This window comes from Chanodichthys erythropterus, chromosome 3, assembly GCF_024489055.1.
Source record: "Chanodichthys erythropterus isolate Z2021 chromosome 3, ASM2448905v1, whole genome shotgun sequence".
Lineage (NCBI taxonomy): Eukaryota > Metazoa > Chordata > Actinopteri > Cypriniformes > Xenocyprididae > Chanodichthys > Chanodichthys erythropterus.
Genome location: NC_090223.1, coordinates 17421161 through 17443782, shown reverse-complemented (window position 1 = coordinate 17443782; position 22622 = coordinate 17421161). Strand labels below are relative to the sequence as shown.

Here is a 22622-nt window from a genome sequence, read left to right as displayed (position 1 = left end):
GACAATAGCCTTCCTGGGTTTATGTGATGTGGTTTACTGCATAATCATCCATAGGCTATTTACTAAAACGTGTTATGCGAATATTTACATTATAAATGTATAAATTACATTAGAACGAACTGAAACACCTACATTACGCCATTTTATAATTATAAGAAATAATTTGAAACTTTGAATCATATCTTAAATTCTTCAACCTACAATGATTTCTTCTAAATATGTATAATTGTATCTAATTATTTTAATGATTATTATAATTCATTTAAATGTAATTATGAATAATTGCTAAAATGATGTCAATCACTGATTCTTGAGATAAGGGACAAAACATGTCCTACACACTAAAGCCCTGTTTATGTTAAAAATAAATTAATTAATAAAAATATAAATACTTAAAAAGTTACATCTAAAGGATATTATTTAAATGTTTGCTCTATACTTGGAAAATACATGTAATTTATCCTGTCATCAGCATGAGGTCACAATGTAAAATTGCCAAACAAAGTATTTAAAAATGCAACAAATTAAAAAATATACATTTGAATTGAAAGACAGAGATCGATCTAATATATCAAACAATACAAAAAGTAAGTCTTGAATTATATTTTCCTCAAAAATGGTCAGGTTTTATGTCTGATGGTTGACAAGTGCTCTCAAAAAGTCTATATAATGTGATTTAATGTTTAATGTTTTTTTTTGTTTGTTTGTTTGTTTTTTTGCATATGGGGAATTCTTCTAATGTTGTTTCATGATTCTATTTACATATACTGTAAATTTGGCCCCAGCTGGACCTCTGTCAACATGTCAGTTTTGTCAACTCAATATTTTTTAACTCCATCAGTATTTGTCAACACCGTCAATATTTGTCAACACCATCAGTATTTGTCAACTCCACCAGTTTTTGTCAACACCATCAGTATTTGTCAACTCCGCCAGTGTTTGTCAACAATGTCAGTATTTGTCAACTCCGTCAGTTTGTCATCTCCATCAGTTTTTGTCAACACTATCAAGTTTTTGTCAACTCCGTCAGTTTTTGTCAACTCTCAGTATTTTTCAACTCTTTCAGTATTTGTCAACTACGCCATTTTTTTGTCAACACTGTCAGTATTTGTAAACTCCGTCAGTATTTGTCAACTCCATCAGTTTCTGTCAACTCAGTCAGTATTTGTCAACATCATCAGTTTTTGTCAACTCTCAGTATTTTTCAACTCCATCAGTATGTCAACTTCGTCAGTTTTTGTCAACTCCATCAGTATGTCAACTCCGCCAGTTTTTGTCAACACCATCAGTATTTGTCAACTCTCAGTATTTTTCAACTTCGTCAGTATTTGTCAACTTCGTTAGTTTTTTTCAACACCATCAGTATTTGTCAACTCCACCAGTTTTTGTCAACACCATCAGTATTTGTCAACTCCGCCAGTTTTTGTCAACACCATCAGTATTTGTCAACTCTCAGTATTTTTCAACTTCGTCAGTATTTGTCAACTCCGTCAATATGTCAACACCGTCAGTTTTTGTCAACTCCATCAGTTTTTGTCAACACCATCAGTATTTGTCAACACCATCAGTTTTTGTCAACTCTCAGTATTTTTCAACTCCATCAGTATTTTTCAACTCCATCAGTATGGCAACTCCGTCAGTTTTTGTCAACACCATCAGTATTTGTCAACTCCACCAGTTTTTGTCAACACCATCAGTATTTGTCAACTCCGCCAGTTTTTGTCAACAATGCCAGCATTTGTCAACTCCGTCAGTTTGTTATCTCCGTCAGTTTTTGTCAACACCATCAAGTTTTTGTCAACTCCATCAAGTTTTTGTCAAATCCGTCAGTTTTTGTCAACACCGTCAAGTTTTTGTCAACTCCGTCAAATTTTTGTCAAATCCGTCAGTATGTCAGCTCCGTCAGTTTTTGTCAACACCATCAGAATTTATCAACTTCACCAGTTTTTGTCAACACCATCAGTATTTGTCAACTCTCATTATTTTTCAACTTCGTCAGTATTTGTCAACTCCGTCAATATGTCAACACCGTCAGTTTTTGTCAACTCCATCAGTTTTTGTCAACACCATCAGTTTTTGTCAACTCTCAGTATTTTTCAACTCCATCAGTATTTTTAAACTCCATCATTATTAGTCAAAACGTCAGTTTGTCAACAATGTCAGTTTTTGTCAACACCGTCAAGTTTTTGTCAAATCCATCAGTATGTCAACTCTGTCGGTTTTTGTCAACACCATCAAGTTTTTGTCAACTCCATCAGTTTTTGTCAACACCGTCAGTATTTGTCAACACCATCAAGTTTTTGTCAACTCCATCAGTTTTTGTCAACACCGTCAGTATTTGTCAACACCATCAGTTTTTGTCAACTCTCAGTATTTTTCAACTCCATCAGTATTAGTCAACACCGTCAGTTTGTCAACAATGTCAGTATTTGTCAACTCTGTCAGTTTGTTATCTCCGTCAGTTTTTGTCAACACCGTCAAGTTTTTGTCAAATCCATCAGTATGTCAACTCCGTCGGTTTTTGTCAACACCATCAAGTTTTTGTCAACACCATCAATTTTTGTCAACTCTCAGTATTTTTCAACTCCATCAGTATTAGTCAACACCGTCAGTTTGTTATCTCCGTCAGTTTTTGTCAACTCCGTCAATATTTGTCAACTCCGTCAGTTTTTTGTCAACTCCGTCAGTATTTGTTGTCAGGTGAAGGTTTGTTAATTTTTAAAGAAATGTCATATTCTTTTTTTTAATTCATAATGTTAAATTAAAACATCAACTGAACTACATGATATCATGTCTGATTTATCTGAGAATTGACATTGATTATCTATATTTAATATTAAAATGGAGGGTGGAGAATTAAGGAATTTAGGAACTTGATTGTTCATAATAACCCTAACCCAAGAAATAAAAACTTCAAAAAAATCTTTTGTCCCTTATGTCAAGAATCAGTGCAATATTATTTGGAATTCAAAAACAATTTAAAGATGCAAGTCATTCAGTGTAGTGAGTCAATGACTAAAACACACTGGCAGTTTGATAAAAAGAGAATATTTTATTTTAACAAGAGATTAGACAATACAGACAGATGCTTGACTTGTCCGAAACATGAATTCCCTCGTATGAGTTAAAACATGTTTAACACAAGTTTTGCACTATACATGATCACTACAATAAAAAAAAAAAAAAAGTTTTAAAACCAAATTGTCTGAATGGAAAACAGAGAATCAACTTGAATCTGCTTAAAGTACAACAGAGCTGAACATTTCTTGAAACACAGTCATAACTGCGAAAAAGCCTGTGCGCTCATATCTGAACCCGAGCGAATCCACACGGCTCGTATCCTCAGGTCAATGATTCTTAAGGGGAAACATGTATTAGTTGGTCTATACACAGATGACCGTCTCCATGATAGTTTAGCGATCACTCGTTCAAGAACTTGGGCTTAACACGTCAGATTTTACGGCAATTAACAAACCCAATGCAATAATTACTGTAGCAGGAACCCTTTATGTACAAAACCAAAAGAAAACATGATGAACTGAAAACACTATACAACAGCAGTTACAGAAAACCATGAGGAGAGAGGTCTGGGAGAACCAGGAACAGAGAGAGAGAGAGAGAGAGAGAGATTGGTTGGGCTTGATAGAGTCGTCCGATTCAGATGTGTCCTCCTGTCTGTTGCTGGAAAACGTCAATTGTGTCTTCATCCTCCATTTCCAACTGCGGAAGAAAAACATGAGGTAATGTCTTTATTATTCAGTAATATTAATACACACAAGCGGTGTGAGGTCAGGAGAGAGTCACATAAGGACACTTCATTCAGATTTCACAAGACTTCCTGTTGACTGTGAAATCGACACCTATCCACTCTAATTACAGTTTACTCTTATCCCATGATGCAAATGTACAATGATGCTGTCAACTCAGATTTATTCAGTGGGTGAGATGAACTCTATAATATTTCTGACAAAATCTTGTTTTATTGCCTGAATCTTCATCTAAGAGCACATATGATGCCTGCTCTGTCTAAAACAAACCGCCTGAGCTTTACAGTCAACATGAGATGCATTAAACTTCTAATTGAAATAGAATATTTGGTGGAAAAATAAGGGCAGGACATTTTCTATCAGGATTTAATTAAAAAGATAATAAAAAGTGGTGTATGATTGGATAAGGTTTATCAATAATAATACCAACTAAATTAAACTACTGTATTTGAATTCTGTACTGTAATAAACTGTAATTCAATGATTTTAAAAATTAAATATTACTACAAACACTACCAATATGTACTAATACCCTCTCTCTCTAAATATTATATATATGTATAATATAATTTAAAATATTTGCCTATTATATATATATATCTCAAACTAAAAATAGTATACAACTATTTTATATTATATATAATGTATTACTAAAATTAATATATATAGGGCCCTATGATTTCAGTGATGTAGAAAATATGGACAGAATCGCGATATTTAGTCATAAAAATGGAATTTACTGTATAATGCGGAATATCACAAAATTTGTCTTTTTCTTTTTTTTGGGTGAATAAATAAATAAGTAGGTCAGTACACTTAAATCGCAATATAGACTAATGTCTGTGAATATTAAACCACAAAAAGAATATTTAATGCTTCATGAGCATTTTTACAGTTTCATTTGGGAAAAAATATTGTCATATCATAAACACACAAAAACTCATATATAATATAATATTTCTTTATATAATATAATATTTTTTCTTCCATGTTTTATTTTTAAGAGTAAATTTGTTGTGTTTGACAAAAAGTTTAATTTCATATGATTAAGATAAATTAAATTAATGTTTGCCTTCATTTGATCGCCAGAAAAATTAAAAAAAACACAACAGAGTAAGAATTTCAGAAAAAAAAATAAATAAATAAATAAATTTTAATTAATTTAAATTAATTTTAAAATAATAATAAATTTTGTTGTTTTTATGAATTCAATTAATCAGACATGATTTGATGATTACAATTTAATTAAACAATTAAAATGCAATTAAGACAACTTAAAACAGAAAACACAGAATTAGGTAAAAATAAAACAGAATTTAAGAAAATAAATTTCATAAGGCCCTTTAAAATGTATTTTGTTAAACTTTAAAAAAAATGTTATTTCATAATTTCAATTAATTAGACATGCTTTTGATTACAAAAAATTAATGTAACCATTAAAATGGAAGCCAAAAAAACAGAATTTGAAAAAAAATATATATATATAAAAAAATACACAATAAAAGGGAATTTTGGAAAAAATAAAATGGAATTCATAGGGCCCTATATATGTATAATCATAAACACACACACATAAATATATATATATATATATATATATATATATATATATATATATATATATATATATATATATATATATATATATATATATATATGGAAAAGCACTATACAAATAAACTAATTGAATATAAAATAAATATTTGAATTAAAAAAATTATAAAAATGTTTTATCATTACAGTAATTGATGTTACAGAGTTGGAAAGAAATCTACTTAATTATCATGAAAATAATGTGACGGTGCAATTAGGTTTCATTTTCTTAATATATTTAACAATGCAATTAGGCTTTGTTTTTTAAGTATCTTTAGAATATGACCTGGACATTCAGGCTTTATGAGACTCACGTTTCACTAAATAGGGTAAACTTAATTTTGATTCTATGTGATATTAAAAATCTGTGCACGTGATCACGCACACACACGTGTACACACACACACACACACACACACCTGGGGCATTATGGCATTGCATAGGCATAATGGTTTTATACTGAGCTAATGACATAGCCTGTCCTCTAACCCTAACCATCACAGAAATCTTTCTGCATTTTTACACTTTCAAAAAAACATTTAGTATGATTTATAAGCCGTTTTCCTCATGGGAACAATGTCCTCTCAAGGTCAAAAATGACTGGTATTGCTATCCTTGAAGGGACATTTGTTCCCTGTAACACACACAAACCTGTCCAGTGTTGTTACTTCAGAATCAAAAGTGTAGTAAGAATGACAGTGAGTACGGTGATGTCATACCTGTGCGGGCGTGTCTGTTTCATTGATAGGCTGTCCATCAAACCGGAATCGAATCTGCCTCATTGTCAGTCCCTGCAAAAACAAATGAGTACATCAGTCCAGTGTTTCTCACACCACCATTCACCACAATGAAAATCACTTCATAGCTTCATTTTACATAACTTATACATTAATTTTTGTATTTTCATTTTTATTAGTTTTTGTATATTTTAAATATTACTATTTAGGTTTGATTTATTTTTACTTCAGTTTTAGTTTAGTTTTTATTTATTTTATTACTAGTTAGTAATTTGAGTGCTAAAATTTTACTTTAACTCAAAGAAAATTTGAAATTCTACATTGAAAAATAATTTAAATAAGTTATTTTTTTCATCTAATATGTTTATTTTATTTTTAATTTATTGCAATGTCATGAAAAATGAATAAATCCTGAATCCTGAATGAATAACTAATGCTTTTTTTAATGAAGCAGTTGAATCGAGTTGAATCCCACATCTTTTTAAACCTCCCAGCACAAAAAGGGAAGTAAACATCTCAGATAAAGATCAGCTGAAACCTCACGCCTTCATATTTGTTTTCTGACGGGCAGCGCTGTTGACAGGGAGTTCCTCAGGGCAGGGTCGCTTCCTTCCCTGTGCGCCAGTGAACGCTGTCCTACTTCTGCCGGCAAAACTTACAGAGCCACAATGAGATTAAACCCTCCGCCTCTGCCAGAAAAACATGTTACTGACCTAAAGATCACGAGGAGCATCTTAACCTCGTGTGTTTACAGCATTAATAAAGCTTTGCTTGTGTGTGTGTGTACAGGAGGCCATGGAAATGAAGATGTCAGTCTGGTACTGTACGCATGCTTATATCTGGAGCCGAACCGTGCAGAAATACTGATCGTGTGTGTCTGTCTTTGTCATACGTGAACATTAGAGTGACTGTTCTTTCTATAACCCTCTCTGACATGGACTAAACCTTCGACCGGACGCGCAGGACCATTAACCGGACATGAGGGAGTGATAAAGCCAGCAGGCGGTAAGGCTGTTGAGGAAATTATTGATCAGGCTGAAGAGCTTTAGTGCAGATGGCTGTAACCATCTTGCGGACTGAGCACTACTGTAAGCCATCAGACTCATATGAATGTGTCCCGCTTCAATCCACTCTCAATGTCTTTTATTTTTGTTATAATGACAGACAGGTGGAATATCATGAAAAAATTCATGAAAAATTCAGGTCTGAGGTGCAATAACATCAGAGTGCAACAGACGGCTCCGGTAGTAAAAACTCCATTCATTTACTCCATAGGGAAATTGATTTTTAACAATAACTTATAAATCTTTAAAGTCAGTGCTACTGTGAGCTACAAGGTTGACAATCCATTGTATTTGCTTCTTCTGAAGCTGGCAGCCCACATTATTTCAACTTATTTACAAAAATAATCATGTTTAACAGCGGAATTCTGAGTGAAAAACTACATTACCCATGATGCTGTACAAAATTCCACCAATCAGAGTCAAAACAAGCAAAACACACCAAAATAGCTCCTTATCTCCACCCTCTCCCATGAAGCACAGCGAATGATGTAATCAAGTCGATCTCCTTACACTCAAAATACTGAAATATTTAAATATATCCATATTTTGCAATAATCTTAAAAAAAATAAAAAGTTTATGTTTAATTAACATTTTCAAATTAGGAGTTTTGTTTCACGCTTCATCGATTTAATTAGATTATGCTGTTTGCAATGCTTCATGGGGTTGTAGTAAAAAAAAACGTTAAAGGTACAATATGTAAGATTTTTAGATTAAAATATCCAAGAACCACTAGAACAGTGTTATATATTTTGTTGAACTGTGTACTTACAATGTTTCCAAGAATGTTTAAATCCAGAGAAATAAGCAATTTTAACCAGGACACGGACCATGTCCGTGCATCGCCTATAACTGACATCATATCCGGGTTACCCTCAATTTCTGTTTTTATTTTGTAGAAAGCATGGAAACACTGAAGATGCTTTAATATATTATAGGCCTATGTTTTATTTGACAGGCGAATTGTTTGGATACATTCATCAACAGAAAAGCATAGCTCAACATGTTATTGTTTGGATCTTGTTTTCTTGATTTACCATGAGTACCATGTTTTACCTGACCAATATCGATCTAGCTTACTGCAGTGTGCATTAAGTGTCTCATAGTAGCCACTGAGTGAACGCACAGAGTAACTTCATACAAAGACTATAGAATAACACAAGATGCATCACTCGTATTGTTTTGAATGGGAGAAAGTGCAACGCGCAATATGGCATAATAAGTCCCGCCTTCTAAATAAGAGACAATCGGCGATTGGTAAAGTAATTGCGTCACAGCAGCGACCGTTAGAAGCTCCGGTTCCTATAGAAACAGTCAGACGCGCGCCTCCGAAATGAGACACGAGAGATGAGCATTTAGGACTGCGCATGTGCATTAGCTTGAACTAGCCTAAAAAAAATCAATTTTTTGCAATGATTCGAGCATTTAGAAACAAAATTTATGAGACAGTTGTTGTCAGATTTCATTGGTGATTACAAATATGAAATTTAATCGAAAGCTTAGCGAACAGTTTTGGAGAATTTTGGTGTTTCCCCATTCAAAGAGATGCACTTGGATGCCCGAGAGGCGTTTCAAAGATGGCCGCTGAGTGAAAAAGACATTAAAGGGACTTTGCTTTATAACATCATATTCAACACACAAACATATCTAACATCATAAACAGCGCTGCTTTACCCCACATACACTTGACCGGAAGAAATGGAAGTGGTGACTGCTGCATAATAAAAGGTCCGCTGCTCTCGAGGTGTGTGTTGCGTTCATCTCTCATTAGCAATCGCTCCAGCGGTCTCGTTCCGCTCCAACAGCACTCAACCCTGCTCTGCTTCATACTACAGTAACGTTAATAATCGCATCCATGAACATGATTTCTGACCGAGTCCTGTCCCAATTCTATTCCACTGGACATCTCCCATGATTCCGCACTCAATCTCGGCATCAAGCTACGCCTTTGTTTTGAATACGCGACCTCAAGCCACGAAAAATTACATATTGTGCCTTTAAGTACAGTCTTATACCTTTTTCAAGTACTTTTTTGCTTCAAATCAAAGTTTTTAGTGTTGTGATTCACCTCATAGCTGGTTGACTTGATTCATGGCTTAAAACGCTTTAACAAATAATTTTCTTGAAATTCCTATGGGAGAAATCAATGGAAGAAGTGCCGCTAAAAAAGTTGGCATGCACTAATGCCGTAGATTTGGCTTGTTATTAATCTGAATTTTACACTGTCAGTTAGAGTATAATTAGTGGCTTATTGCTTTCTCTTTTGTATATTTTATACACAAACATATTTTTTAAATAATAAATGCAGTTTAATTAGAAAAAAAGGTTTCTGATCAGAAAATTCTTCTGTATTTCCTCAGTATAACAATGACGGGCATGTGTAAACCTCTTCTATATTTTGGACACAAACTCTTATATGTGCAGCGAGGACTTCAAAATGCTGTCGGGACGGTAAGTTGTCGATCCTTGTCGCTGACAAGAACTCGCGAGGAGAGTGTGTGACTGTGACTTTATTTCACGTGTGTGTGTGTGGTGTGATGATCTCACCTGTCTCTCACAGTAGGCCTTCATAAGCTTGCTGAGGGGTGTGTGTCTCTTGATTTTAAACTGGACCACTGACCCGTCCTGCCCCGCCACCTTCAGGTTGATGTGGTCGTTGTTCTCTGTCTTTACACCCTCCTAAGAAAACAAAAGCACACATGTACAATTGACCCTGAAGTCGCAAAGACCCGCCCCCCTTAGTTACTGTTGCTTTGTCCAACAAGCCATGGCGCTGTCAGGCCACACAGAGTGAAAAATACATTGTGAAGCAAAGAGGACACTGACAACGCGTCGACAGACAAGACGGAGCATGTTACTTATGATATTAAACAAAGTCCCAGCTTTCAAACTGTGTAGTTTTTTAAGAAATTCGAACAATAAAAAACGTTTTGTGGTTCTTTAATGTGACGTGAAAGATTGCTGTAGCGCCTCAGCTCAAGCGGCTCGTGAACCGATCATCTCTTACTACGAGTCCATTTATAGCATCAAATAAACATGAATGAACATCAGAAGGGATGTTGTTTCAAACGCGGAAAGACGTCAGTACACACCATTTTTTTCAAGTTTAAGTCCACCGAGGTTAATCCTCTAACTCCTGAGTGCTTTGTCGGACAAAATGGCGGATTCAACGTTATGACTGGTTAGATCACCTGTCAATCAAACTCCCGGCGAAGTGTCAATTATGAGATTTTACATCACTCTTGTGGCATGTTTTATGTTGTGCATCTATATTTTATAATATATTGGACATATTGGTCAACCATTACACAATACAGAAAACATCTATTAGTATAAAGGAAACTGTTTGTATTTTGATGATTAAAATAGAATGAATGTGAGTTCAAGTTATCTTTAATCACATGACAATAACGTGGAAAGGGGCAGTAAGTATAGAAACAAGTTTTATCCTTTATTTGATTTGGTTTGATAAACTAAAAGGAATATGTGATAAATCTAGCTCAGTGTGTCTCTTCACACTAATTTCATATCTTTTACATTTGGGAATGAATTGCAGTAATATTCAGACATGTTTGTGTCTCTTTTCACAATAATTTCACATATTTTACATTTGGAAATGAATTGCAGTAATATTCAGACATCTCTGTGGTATGTGTGGCTTTATTATCAGTGTTGTGCTGCTTCACGTGATGGATGCTCACATTTGAAATACAACATCAGCTCAAACCGACAGAAAACTACTTTCCACCAGATCCCAGTCAGCAACCACTCCGCAATCACATGCAATGCGCAAATATGATCAATATATGTCTGATAATCGATTACTTCTCCTTGTTATTTTTATTTGAATGCGTCTGTGTGTGTGTGTGTCGCGCGCGGTGTGAGCTCGCCACGCGCGTTCACACGTCTTCTTCCGGTGTTTCTGAGGCGGCAGTTACAGGATTTATCCACTACGCGCGATATTTCACATTAAATATCAAACCATCTGCGTCCTTCCGTGTTTTCACAACCCCTCACACGACTTAAACTGTAACTAATAATAAATTATCTCTTCATTTTTAAACGCCACTCACCTTGGGTTTCTCGTCGGCCATGGTTATTGTATTTGCGCTTCTCTACGCCGCCACACAAAGACTCCGCGGGGACGCGCACGTCCGCGCCCCCGATTAAAAACAGGCCCGGCGTGCGCGGTCACGAGCGGCGCGTCCGTTCGCCGCGCTTTGTCGCGATTGGCCAGAGCAGGTCACAGGCGTCGTATGATGCGCAACGGTGATGTCATGCGCGAGACCAGGGAGCCGGGGAAACATGCACGCGCATTCGTGCACAACGTCTTATCTTGAAAAAATGTTGGACCAAATATGATTTAAACGACACGAAACGATGATTATTTTATAGTAAATATCATACATAATCATATTCATGACAGGGAATCCATAAGAATTGTGTACAATGAGTGTTATGTGGATTCTGAGGGAATAATGATCCACTGCTCCTCATTCTGGAGTGGGAAGAGACGCCATTTTGTTCTTTATGTAATTCACAGATCGAGCTGAATGTCCCTCAGCCATTATTTATAAATAACTGAAAACGACTGAGGGAAAAGAGCTACAATACAACAAATAAGTGAAATAATTTACACTACATCCTGAATAAAACATCTTATGATCATTTTATACCATTGAAATGACAGTATAATGAATTTATTAGCCATTATTTATTAATAACTTAAAACGACTGAGGGAAAAGAGCTACAATACAACAAATAAGTGAAATAATTTACACTATCCTGAATAAAACATCTTATGATCATTTTATACCATTGAAACGACAGTATAATGAATTTATTAGCCATTATTTATTAATAATTCAAAACGACTGTGAGGGAAAAGAGCTACAATACAACAAATAAGTGAAATAATTTACACTACATCCTGAATAAAACATCTTATGATCATTTTATACCATTGAAATGACAGTATAATGAATTTTTTAGACATTATTTATTAATAATTCAAAAATTACTGAGGGAAAAGAGCAACAATACAACAAATAAGTGAAATAATTTACACTACATTCTGAATAAAACATCTTATGATCATTTTATACCATTGAAATTATAGTATAATGAATTTATTAGACATTATTTATTAATAATTCAAAACGACTGTGAGGGAAAAGAGCTACAATACAACAAATAAGTGAAATAATTTACACTACATCCTGAATAAAACATCTTATGATCATTTTATACCATTGAAATGACAGTATAATGAATTTATTAGCCATTATTTATTAATAACTTAAAACGACTGAGGGAAAAGAGCTAACGTTACAATACAACAAATAAGTGAAATAATTTACACTATCCTGAATAAAACATCTTATGATCATTTTATACCATTGAAACGACAGTATAATGAATTTATTAGACATTATTTATTAATAATTCAAAACGACTGTGAGGGAAAAGAGCTACAGTACAACAAATAAGTGAAATCATTTACATTACATTCTGAATAAAACATCTTATGATCATTTTATACCATTGAAATGACATATAATGAATTTATTAGCCATTATTTATTAACAATTCAAAACGACTGTGAGGGAAAAGAGCTACAATACAACAAATAAGTGAAATAATTTACACTACATTCTGAATAAAACATCTTATGATCATAAATTTATTACCATAAAACTATATATTTTTTGTTTCAAGGAAACATTACAATGTTTAAATACCCTGATAGCACACGTACATCTCGGAGACGTCTATATGATGTGTGTTTATGTCTGGAACATGTATTTTTTAGAGTGTTTGCTCATCTGCAATACGTCTATAGGACGTTTCCTGTCAGATCTCAAATAGACATTTAGAAGATGTCTTTAAGATGTTTATGATTTAGAATATATGTAAAACTGACATCTTAAAGATGTCTATCAGATGTTTGCAAACAGCAGATGCTTTCCAGATGAAGTGATCTTTAACAGACATCTTGCAGACGTACGTGCGCTATCTGGGACAGTCAGTTCAAGCTTTAATGATTGAAAAAAATCACAGCACAGCCCTTAAAAGTCAAAGTCAAAGTCTGCTTTATTGTCAATTCTGCCACATATACAGTACATACATACAGAGAATTGAAATTGCATAACTCTCAGACCCCTGGTGCATACAGTTAGAATACTTTATAATAACTTTAATTAAAACATGGACTTTTTTTGCATTATATAATTCTGTCAGATAGTAAATGTTTAATTCAAATAGCTACTACTGTAATACTTCTACGGACCACCAGAGGTCCAGAGAACAACGCCACACGCGATCGATACAGTGCAAAAAAGTATTTAAAAAACGAAAGTCTTATTTTTACTCATTTTTTCTGCATATTGAAAACATAACAAACATTTGTGATTGGTATGTATTGTTATTAAACATTACTGATAATTCTGAAACAATTTCCTAATAATATCCATATAACTGGAAACTAACATAAACAGTGCATAATAAGTCATATTTTATTGTCGATTAGTATTTTGCTCAGGCGTTCAGTGCGTCGTACTAACCGCGCAGGCTTCAGGGGTCCTTCAGGCTCATGGCGTTTGATTCTGAGCGCTGGAAGTCTTGAATGTTGTTCAGATCATAAAGCTGTTAAAAGTCATATTTTTCACTGTTATTCAGGAGGATTTAATATCGCTGCGTGATGGAGGAGGTGGATGTGGAGCCCAGTCCCACGGTACGTGCCTGCATATGATTATTAATATACGGTACATAAGTATATGTGAAGAATGTGTCATATGTGAAGGTTTTGTGGTGTTACCATGGTATCTGAAGTTAGTATGGTATATACCATGGTACTCCAAAGTAGGCTAACATTATATATATATATTTTGTATAATCTATAAACCTGCATATTCTTATATATTATTGAAGGATAGTACTGTTTGTTAATACATATATCTTGCAGCTGATTCCTGGCGCTGGATTTCATCAGAGACACTTGGGTTTTGAATGGGGTCCTGGAGATCTGTTAGTTTATGAGACGAACTACAAACTACAAGGTATTAATATTCAAAATGAATGCTGCAGAGACTGTTTGAGTGTGTGAAAGGACATGAAAACTGTCAGAGATCTCATCACATGTATTCCTGCTCAGGTCCGAAGTCTGCGGGCTCTCCGTTCGTCCACATCGTGAGGAAAGATGAAGATATCTGCTCTCCCATCCTGCGTAAACTCTTCAACGAGTCTCATCTCATCTTCGTGGGGCTGCAGAAAATCAAAGAGGATGTGCCAAGCAAAAACAAGAAGCCACAGTGAGTCCTCAGACATCAAACATAGATTAAGTCCTGGTGTATTTGTTTTCTGATCTGTCATTGTTTCTGCAGGTTTGTGAGTATCAGTAAGAACTACAGGTCTGTGATTAGAGCCTGTATGGAGGAACTTCAGCAGAACGCAGGTAAACAATCAGGTGACGCACTTCACACATGAGGAATGATGCATTTGGTCAGCTGATCTTGCTCTTTTTCTCTTCTCAGTTTTAACACAAGACGGGTCTTTAGCGTCTCAGTATGGAGATCAGGTACATGCTGAAGTTCACATGAAATCTAAATTGACTGATAGAGTATTTTTAACTCTAACTCGTGACCAGTGCAGGTTATTTTACTGTTTAATTGTCCGATAAATTATATGTGAGTGACAGATGATGGTAGTTTCATTCCAACTAAAACTATTAAAAAACACTTTCGTCAATATTATTGACGAATAATATTAATTTTAGATGTGACAATTAGAAATGTTGCATTGGTAACAAACTGAAATAAAATGACTATAATATTAAAATTTCTAAAACTGAAATAAAAAATAAATGGAAATATAAAAAAAAAAAAAACAAGTGGTTACAACTTAAAATTTACAATGAAAACTGAAAATACAAAAATATTCAAAATATTAATAAATACTATAATGGTATATTCATATTACTAAAATAACACATTTTCTGATTATTGTGTATGTGTTCTAAAGATAAATGAATCATTAGAATGCAAAAATATTAATACTATTATAGTATATTAATATTACTAAAATAACAGTAATTTATATTTATTTTATTTTATTAAGATAAATTAACCATTAGATTACAGAAATATTAATAAATACTATTATAGTATATTCATATTAACTAAATAACACATTTATATTTTATTTGAAAGATAAATTAATCATTACATTACAATAATATTAATAAATACTATTATAGCATATTGATATTACCAAAATATCACTAATTTATTTTATTTTTATTTTAAAGAAATTAATCATTGCATTACAAAAATATGAATAAATACTGTTATCGTATATTAATATTACTAAAATAACTAAAATGTTCTAATTGTTTTATTTTATAAAGATAAACTAATCATTAGACTGCAAAAATATTATAGTATATTATTACTAAAATAACACTAATTTTAAAATTTTGTTTTTTTATGAAGACAAAATTAATCATTACATTATAAAAAATCAAAAATATTAATAAATATTTTATTAATATTTAAATCATTTTCTATAATATATTAATATTACTGAAATAACACTAATTTTCAAATTTAGTTTTTTATGAAGACAATCATTACATTATAAAAAATCAAAAATTAATAAATACTATTATAGTATATTAATATTACTAAAATAACACTCATTTTCTAATTATTTTATATACTTAATTTTATAAAGACATTAATCAGTAGATTATAACAACAAAAGCGTAATATGCATGCATTCTGAATATTTTAATAATAAATGGATGAAAAGTTATAAAGTTAAATAACAGCAATTGTTTCTTAAAGTAAAAATGTGTTTGTAATTTTTAATCAGAAAAATATCTCACTCTGCTGACATAATCAATGTCACATGAGCATAATAATAAAAATAATATTGTGATCTAATCAGCCCCTGATGGATATTCAGAAGTTATATGTTGATCTGATCTCTATCAGGTGTCTATTCTCTTGGCTATCGAGCTGATCTGGAACCTGTGTGAGGTGCTGTTCATCGACGCAGCTCCAGGTACAGACGTCTGCGATCATGTCCACATTCAGATTTGATCCTAGTTTCTGTGCTCTTCATGACTGGGTTTTGTTGTCACGCTGTAGCCGGATCTCTGCTGCTCCACCTGCTGGATTGGGTGCGCCTGCACAAGTCAGACGTGGACACCAGAGCGAGAGAGGTGTTACAGAGCGACAGCCCCACCCGACATCAGTCCTACTGGGACGTGGTATGAAGCGCGTGACCTATGACCTCCAGATCCTTCATGCATCACGGCTGGCGTCCTCACGCGTGTGTCTGTGTCTCTGTGCAGGTGATCAGTTTAGTGCTGCAGGGCCGGATGGATGAAGCCCGGCAGGTGCTGTCCAAACAGGCGTCTCTGCGGGCAGAAAGCAGCTCTGTGTTCAGACGCATGGACGTCCTGTTACAGACCATGCCCATATTTAACGTACGTAGACTTTAGGACACAACATACATCTGATGAAAGGATTGAACTATAACCTGTTTTTGTGAGATTTACCCTTAATTATCATAAAATAATCATCTTATGTGTGTGTTTTCAGCCAACAGGAACTCAAACATTGACCGAGTTTGATGTGAAATGGAGAAACTGGCATGAGGAGTGTGACCGCAGTCTCCAGGACAACACCTTCGCTAGCAACCGTCACCTGGAGACCATCTGCAAGGTGAGGAGTCCTGACCTCTGGTGACGTATAATCAAATACACTGAGGTTGTATCATCCTGACTGTGTCTGTCTTTCTGTCAGATTCTGGTTGGTGATGAAGACGCTCTGCTGGAGCAGAAGGAGCTGCTGAGCACCTGGTATCACTTCCTGGTGTCACGGCTGCTCTTCACACACCCCACCATCAAACCGCCCGATCTGCACTACTACGCACAGGTACGAGCAGCAGTGTTCATTTAGATACCAGTCACAGTTATTGATTAATCGGATCTAATCACAATTATCTGAGAGAGGCACAGTTATTGTGCAGTTTAAATTTCAGTTACATTTTGCTGTTCAAATAAGGGAAATTTAAGAGCTTAAAGAAATGCCATCAAATGTGTGATATTGTTTCCTTTTTTCTGGTGTGGAAAGAGTTTTATAAAAAACTGTTATAAAGCACACAAATATCAAAGGTCTTCCTTCATATGAAATGAAGGTTTGTGTGTTTAATTAGACTGCAGATATATTATAGTATAGTACAGTATATTACATTATAATAATTTTCACAACATAAAAATATATCATGGAACTGTATAATAATATATTACATTATATATTATAATAATTTTTACCACATTAAAGTAAATCATATGGGCCTATGTTATGTTAATGTTATGTTATATTAATTTTCACAGCATTAAAGTATATAATATAATATTAATTTTCACAACATTAAAGTAAATATTATATTATCAGAACATTAAAGTAAATGGGCCAAGATTGTATCATACTATACCATAAAAAAACATAAGGCTTTATACTGTAAACCGAACAGAATTAAACCGTTACTCGCAATTATCTGTATGACAATTAATCGTCAGTGCAAAATTCATGAACATGACAGGCCTATACTGTTATAGTAGTATGGCTATTTATAATTTAATATTTTCTGTTTTATTTTAGCTAAAGTTTTGGTAAATGTGTTGTACGTTGTTAGCATTTTTAGTAGTCATTTTTATTTTTATATCCTATTTCTATTTCAAGTAACAAAGTTTTTAATGGTTTTAGTTAACTATAATAACCCATGTATAATATAATATCTATAATAAATCATGTCCAGGTCATGCTTCAGCCTTAAAAAAAAAAATCAATAAATTATATTTTGCATAAAGAAAATTAATTTATTTTAATCCATAAATTAATTTTAACTAGCCAATTAGTTCAAATTGTCATCACAGTTTTAAAAGCAGGCTTATGTTACTTTGTTTTATTTAATTTCGGTTAACTATAATATCCCTGCATGCAACACACACACAGCACAAGTGAAGCTGCCCGATATCATATGAACCTCTGAGAATTAGTCCTGCAGTGATATCTGAACTTGATTTGAGTGAGCGTGTGAGTCTGTAACCCCGTACTGACCGTGTGTTTGTGTGGCAGTCGAGCATGAACATGTTTCTGGGTCCACGGGCGTCTCCGGAGCCTCTGGACATCATCCTGCTGTCGGCGTTTGAGTTCGACCTGCATCAGGTGATCAAAGACTGCAGGTGTGTTGATGCTCTTTCAGTACAGACACACATTCATCTGACGAGACCCTCTGAACTAACACACGTGATGTTTCCACAGCATCGCACTCAATAACTGGTGGTTTGTGGCTCATCTGACGGACCTGCTGGATCACTGCAAACTGCTGCAGTCGCACAACCTCCAGTGCGTATCTCACATCTGATCTTACATTCAGACATTTCTAGTACACTTATAATGTCAAAAAGTCATATTTAAGTGTTTATATGATCATTTTCCACCCTTACTACTTCTGTATGTAAATTACCTCTGTTATGGTAATCATATTACAGATTCATGTGTCTCTTTGAGAATGGTTTAGTAGATGTGATGTGTGTAACACTGTTCTGGTTTTGTGTGTTTGTAGTTTTGGCTCTAATCTGCGAGAGTTTCTGGTTTTGGAGTACGCCTCAGGTCTCTTCACACATCACAGGTGATTAAAACACATTATTTATCTCTGCAGACTGATGACTAAAGGGTTAAATCTCATGAGAACATGTCTAGGTCAATCTTCACCCTAAACTTCAATTCAATTTTATTCAAAATTTACAATACATATTATTTCAAAGCAGCTTGACAGAAAAAGCTTGTTTCAATTACATTCCATCATGCTCTTTTATTTACGTAAATGCTTTTAAACCATTCAAGCGCCACAAGACGAAACGAGAACGTGTTGTCACGTGCGCCAGTAGAGTTGTCTGTCGCGCTTGAACAAACAATAACACAAAATTATGCTAAAATGCATAATTTTGTCAAGTATCTTCATAATAACGGTCTTAAATGAGTTAAATTAGGTTTTTAAAGAACTTAGTTGTGAGGAAATGAGATGCGCGTCATGTTCGGCAGCAGCAGCTCTTAAAGTGACAGTAGCCTAATAAACCAGTTGCTGTGATGTCTGACATTAATGTTAATCAGTGAACAAAGATAAAGAAAACTGTAGCTTTATTAAGGATTAGTCTATATTTAATTTATAATTTATGCAGTGAAGACTGTAATATATAAGTTCACTTAAATTATTTTTCTAAAGCCTAATGTTGAAATTGATAACTTTCAGTTATACTGTAAAGTTGAATGTCTATAATTAATGTTTTAAAATCAATTTCATAGAGACATCAGTAGCAGTATTGGTATCAGTGATACTGGCCTTCATTCATAAAAAGATGTTAAGCAAGTATTTAAAATATACTTAATAATAATATAATTATTAATGTAATATAATATAATAATTAATATAATAGTCTTTAAGTTTCTACATTAATTTGCAGAGTAACTGAAATTATTACAATATAAAAATATTAAACTCAAATGTTGTTAATCATGATTCATTTTTTTTATTTATAATTTTATATACACTGCGTTCCAAATAAGCCTTTATCTGACCGAGTTCTGCTGTGCTCTAAATCACTCACAAATCTTATAATTTTATAATAACCATTGAGTTTCACACAATATTAGTTGTTTTCATGCCTTTTGCACAACATTGCGCCATTTCATGCTTTTCATCTTCAGAAAGATCTTTCTTCCTCCCCATATTGCATGAGAACTATGACTTGCTTAATAATGTGGAACATTAGGGTAGGGTTTCCATAGATCTGGCAAATTATTTTGTCTGAGATTGATATCATTTATCTAAAAAGACGTGGATAAATAAACAAACAAACATTTTCTTAGAAAAACTAAAATCTGAATGTTTATTCTACTGAAATCTTACTGATATGTCAATTGCATAATAATTTGGAACGCAGTGTGTGTGTGTGTGTGTGTATATATATATAATATATGTGTGTGTGTGTGTGTGTGTTAGTCTGTGGCAGCTGGCGGTGGATTATTTCGATCACTGTCCTGAGTTCGGTCGTGTGTATCTGGAGCTGCAGATCGAGAGAGTCCCACTCGACACCGAACGCAAAGCCATTAAAGTCCTGCGTATCTGTGAGGACAGACAGATGAGTGAACAGGGTGAGCGACGCCAACACCCTCAAACAGAGTCTGAATTATGACTGTTTTCAGATTTACAGTCACAAAAAAAACTGTGATCACTTTACATGGCAGTCCTCTTCTGCCAAATTGGGCTATTCATTTTTCAGAATATTCTTCAGTAAAGACTGGATCTTATGCTGATAATCAAAGACTAATGAAATCATAAACTACATGAAGTAAAAGTGTATGTGTGTGTGTGTTTCAGTGCGCAGCATCTGTAAGATCATGGCTAAACGAGCTCTGAGGAACAACAGACTGGGATCTGCTCTGTCCTGGAGCATCAGAGCCAAAGACGCTGCCTTCGCCACACTCATCTCTGAGAGGTTACACACACTATCTATCTATCCATCTGCCAGTAGGCACAGGTCATTATATTGCTCATTTTTTTCCTAACCCATGTGTTTTGCGCAGGTTTCTTCAGGATTACAGTAATAAAGGCTCTTTCACGGATCTGGATTTGTTGGATAATCTGGGTCCTGCCATGCTGCTCAGTGACAGACTGACGTTTTTAGGTACAGCATGAGAGATCAATGCCATTTATGTGATTTATCTGAAGAGCTGCTATAATTCAGTCCGTGTCATATTTCAGTCTGCTGTTTATCACCGCTTTCATTCAGGTTTCCTGCACTAACTGAACGATTCATTATATTTGCACATAGCTTGTCTTTCATGTAACAACTTTCATTTCAGGCATTAATAATGAGCAATAACTGAAACGATTTATTAGTTTTTGTTTTTAGCAAATGCACATTCAGCTCTGACTCATTCTATATGGAACGGCCATTTCACACCAATCAATTCCACTGAATAAAGTCCATGTTTTTCTTATCAAATATCCTGTTTCACTCTGAAACATGTCACAAAAGAAGGTTGCCTTCAAGAAGGTCTTTAGTCCATGAGATGTATGACCGTGTGTGTGTGCGTTTTTTTTTTTTAGGAAAGTACCGCGAGTTTCACAGGCTTTATGGTGAGAAGCGTTTCTCTGAGGCGGCCAAACTCCTGCTATCCCTCATGACGGCAAAGATCGCCCCGCGCAGTCTGTGGATGACGCTGCTGACCGACGCGCTGCCGCTGCTGGAGCAAAAAGAGGTCACACACATCTCATGCTTTACAGTAACCATTAACCTTAGGAAAGAAAGTGAATGTTTGTCTACAGAACTTCAAGCATTTAAGCCAAAACATTTAGAGCTTTTTCACGATCATTACCAACATGAAATAACATTGACTAGTTCTGTCTGTCTGTACTATTAACTGATAAAGTACATACCTTGAATGCATTGTAAATCACTTTGGATAAAAGCATTTTTCTAAATACATACATTTAAAGTTGACCGTTTGGCATTTAGTTTGAATCACTGTTTTCTTCCATGTAAAGGTGATCTTCTCAGTGGATCAGACGTATGAGCTCATGTCCTGTCTGGAGGAGCTGAACTCAGGAACTAAAGAACCAAACCAGACAGACCAGGTACTGCACATCCAGAATATCCCAGAAACACTCGAGCTGCTCGTTATAATGTATAGCAGTAAATCCAAGCTGTTTTTTCTTCTGTTTCAGGATGAAGATATTGAGTCCACAAAGACGGAGCTCTTGCGACTGTCTCTGGCCCGTAACCTCGCCATGGCCATTGTGAAAGAGGGAACAATAGAAACATAAATTCATCTGATCATCAAATTAACACTGTTTTTGCGCTCTCTTTGTGTCCTGTACATAATCCAGAAAACTTGGATAAAAATGATGTCTTTTATAAACTTTTTCCAGTATTTGCAAAAAATGTCTTTCATATTTCATGTATTTGTTTAGTCTTTATTTAAAGCTCTTGTGAGGGTAAACAAAATAGTTGTGCTCATTTGAATTAAAATTTGAGGTTCAGCTACTCAAACAGCCTGTTTAACGGCAGGAATCGACTGTAAATTGTTTTTGGTGCAAGAAAATTGACTGATATTTTAATACGTACATGGTTTATTCTGCATGGTGGTTGATTTAAAGGGACAGTTCACCCAAAAATGAAAATTTTATGTTTATCTGCTTACCCCAAGGGCATCCAAGATGTAGGTGACTGTTTCTTAATTGGAACACAAATGATGATTTTTAACTCCAACCATTGCCGTCTGTCAGTCGTATAAGGCATGTCAATCTATACCATCTATAAGAGTCAAAAAAACATATGCACAGACAAATCCAAATTAAACCCTGCGGCTCTTGACAACACATTGA

At 34.4% G+C, this 22622-nt stretch overlaps 2 protein-coding genes across 2 annotated transcripts; one reads left to right on the top strand and one right to left on the bottom strand.

Annotated features, from left to right (window-relative positions):
• Positions 1-3036: 3036 nt before the first annotated feature.
• Positions 3037-11391, bottom strand: sumo2b (small ubiquitin like modifier 2b). Its single transcript, XM_067381205.1, has 4 exons — positions 11233-11391; positions 9707-9838; positions 6080-6151; positions 3037-3720 (listed from the first exon to the last, which is right to left on the bottom strand). The coding sequence occupies exons 1-4, from the start codon at positions 11251-11253 to the stop codon at positions 3658-3660; spliced, it is 288 nt and encodes a 95-aa protein (XP_067237306.1). The 5' UTR covers positions 11254-11391; the 3' UTR covers positions 3037-3657.
• Positions 11392-13743: 2352 nt separating this feature from the next.
• Positions 13744-22261, top strand: nup85 (nucleoporin 85). Its single transcript, XM_067371003.1, has 19 exons — positions 13744-13893; positions 14125-14218; positions 14314-14470; positions 14543-14613; positions 14693-14736; positions 16154-16223; positions 16310-16431; positions 16516-16650; positions 16766-16888; positions 16970-17101; positions 18308-18414; positions 18494-18577; positions 18798-18863; positions 20235-20386; positions 20613-20730; positions 20819-20919; positions 21345-21496; positions 21783-21872; positions 21963-22261. The coding sequence occupies exons 1-19, from the start codon at positions 13861-13863 to the stop codon at positions 22059-22061; spliced, it is 1950 nt and encodes a 649-aa protein (XP_067227104.1). The 5' UTR covers positions 13744-13860; the 3' UTR covers positions 22062-22261.
• Positions 22262-22622: the final 361 nt, after the last annotated feature.

Coding starts and splice junctions, on each gene's coding strand:
- sumo2b (XM_067381205.1), bottom strand. CDS start 11,253: ATGGCCGACGAGAAACCCAAG. Junction 6,152..9,706: donor AGGCCTACTGTGAGAGACAG/GTGAGATCATCA, acceptor TTGTTTTTGCAG/GGACTGACAATGAGGCAGAT. Junction 3,721..6,079: donor AAACAGACACGCCCGCACAG/GTATGACATCAC, acceptor TTTCTTCCGCAG/TTGGAAATGGAGGATGAAGA.
- nup85 (XM_067371003.1), top strand. CDS start 13,861: ATGGAGGAGGTGGATGTGGAGCCCAGTCCCACG. Junction 20,920..21,344: donor TGACAGACTGACGTTTTTAG/GTACAGCATGAG, acceptor TTTTTTTTTTAG/GAAAGTACCGCGAGTTTCAC. Junction 21,497..21,782: donor CGCTGCTGGAGCAAAAAGAG/GTCACACACATC, acceptor TTCCATGTAAAG/GTGATCTTCTCAGTGGATCA.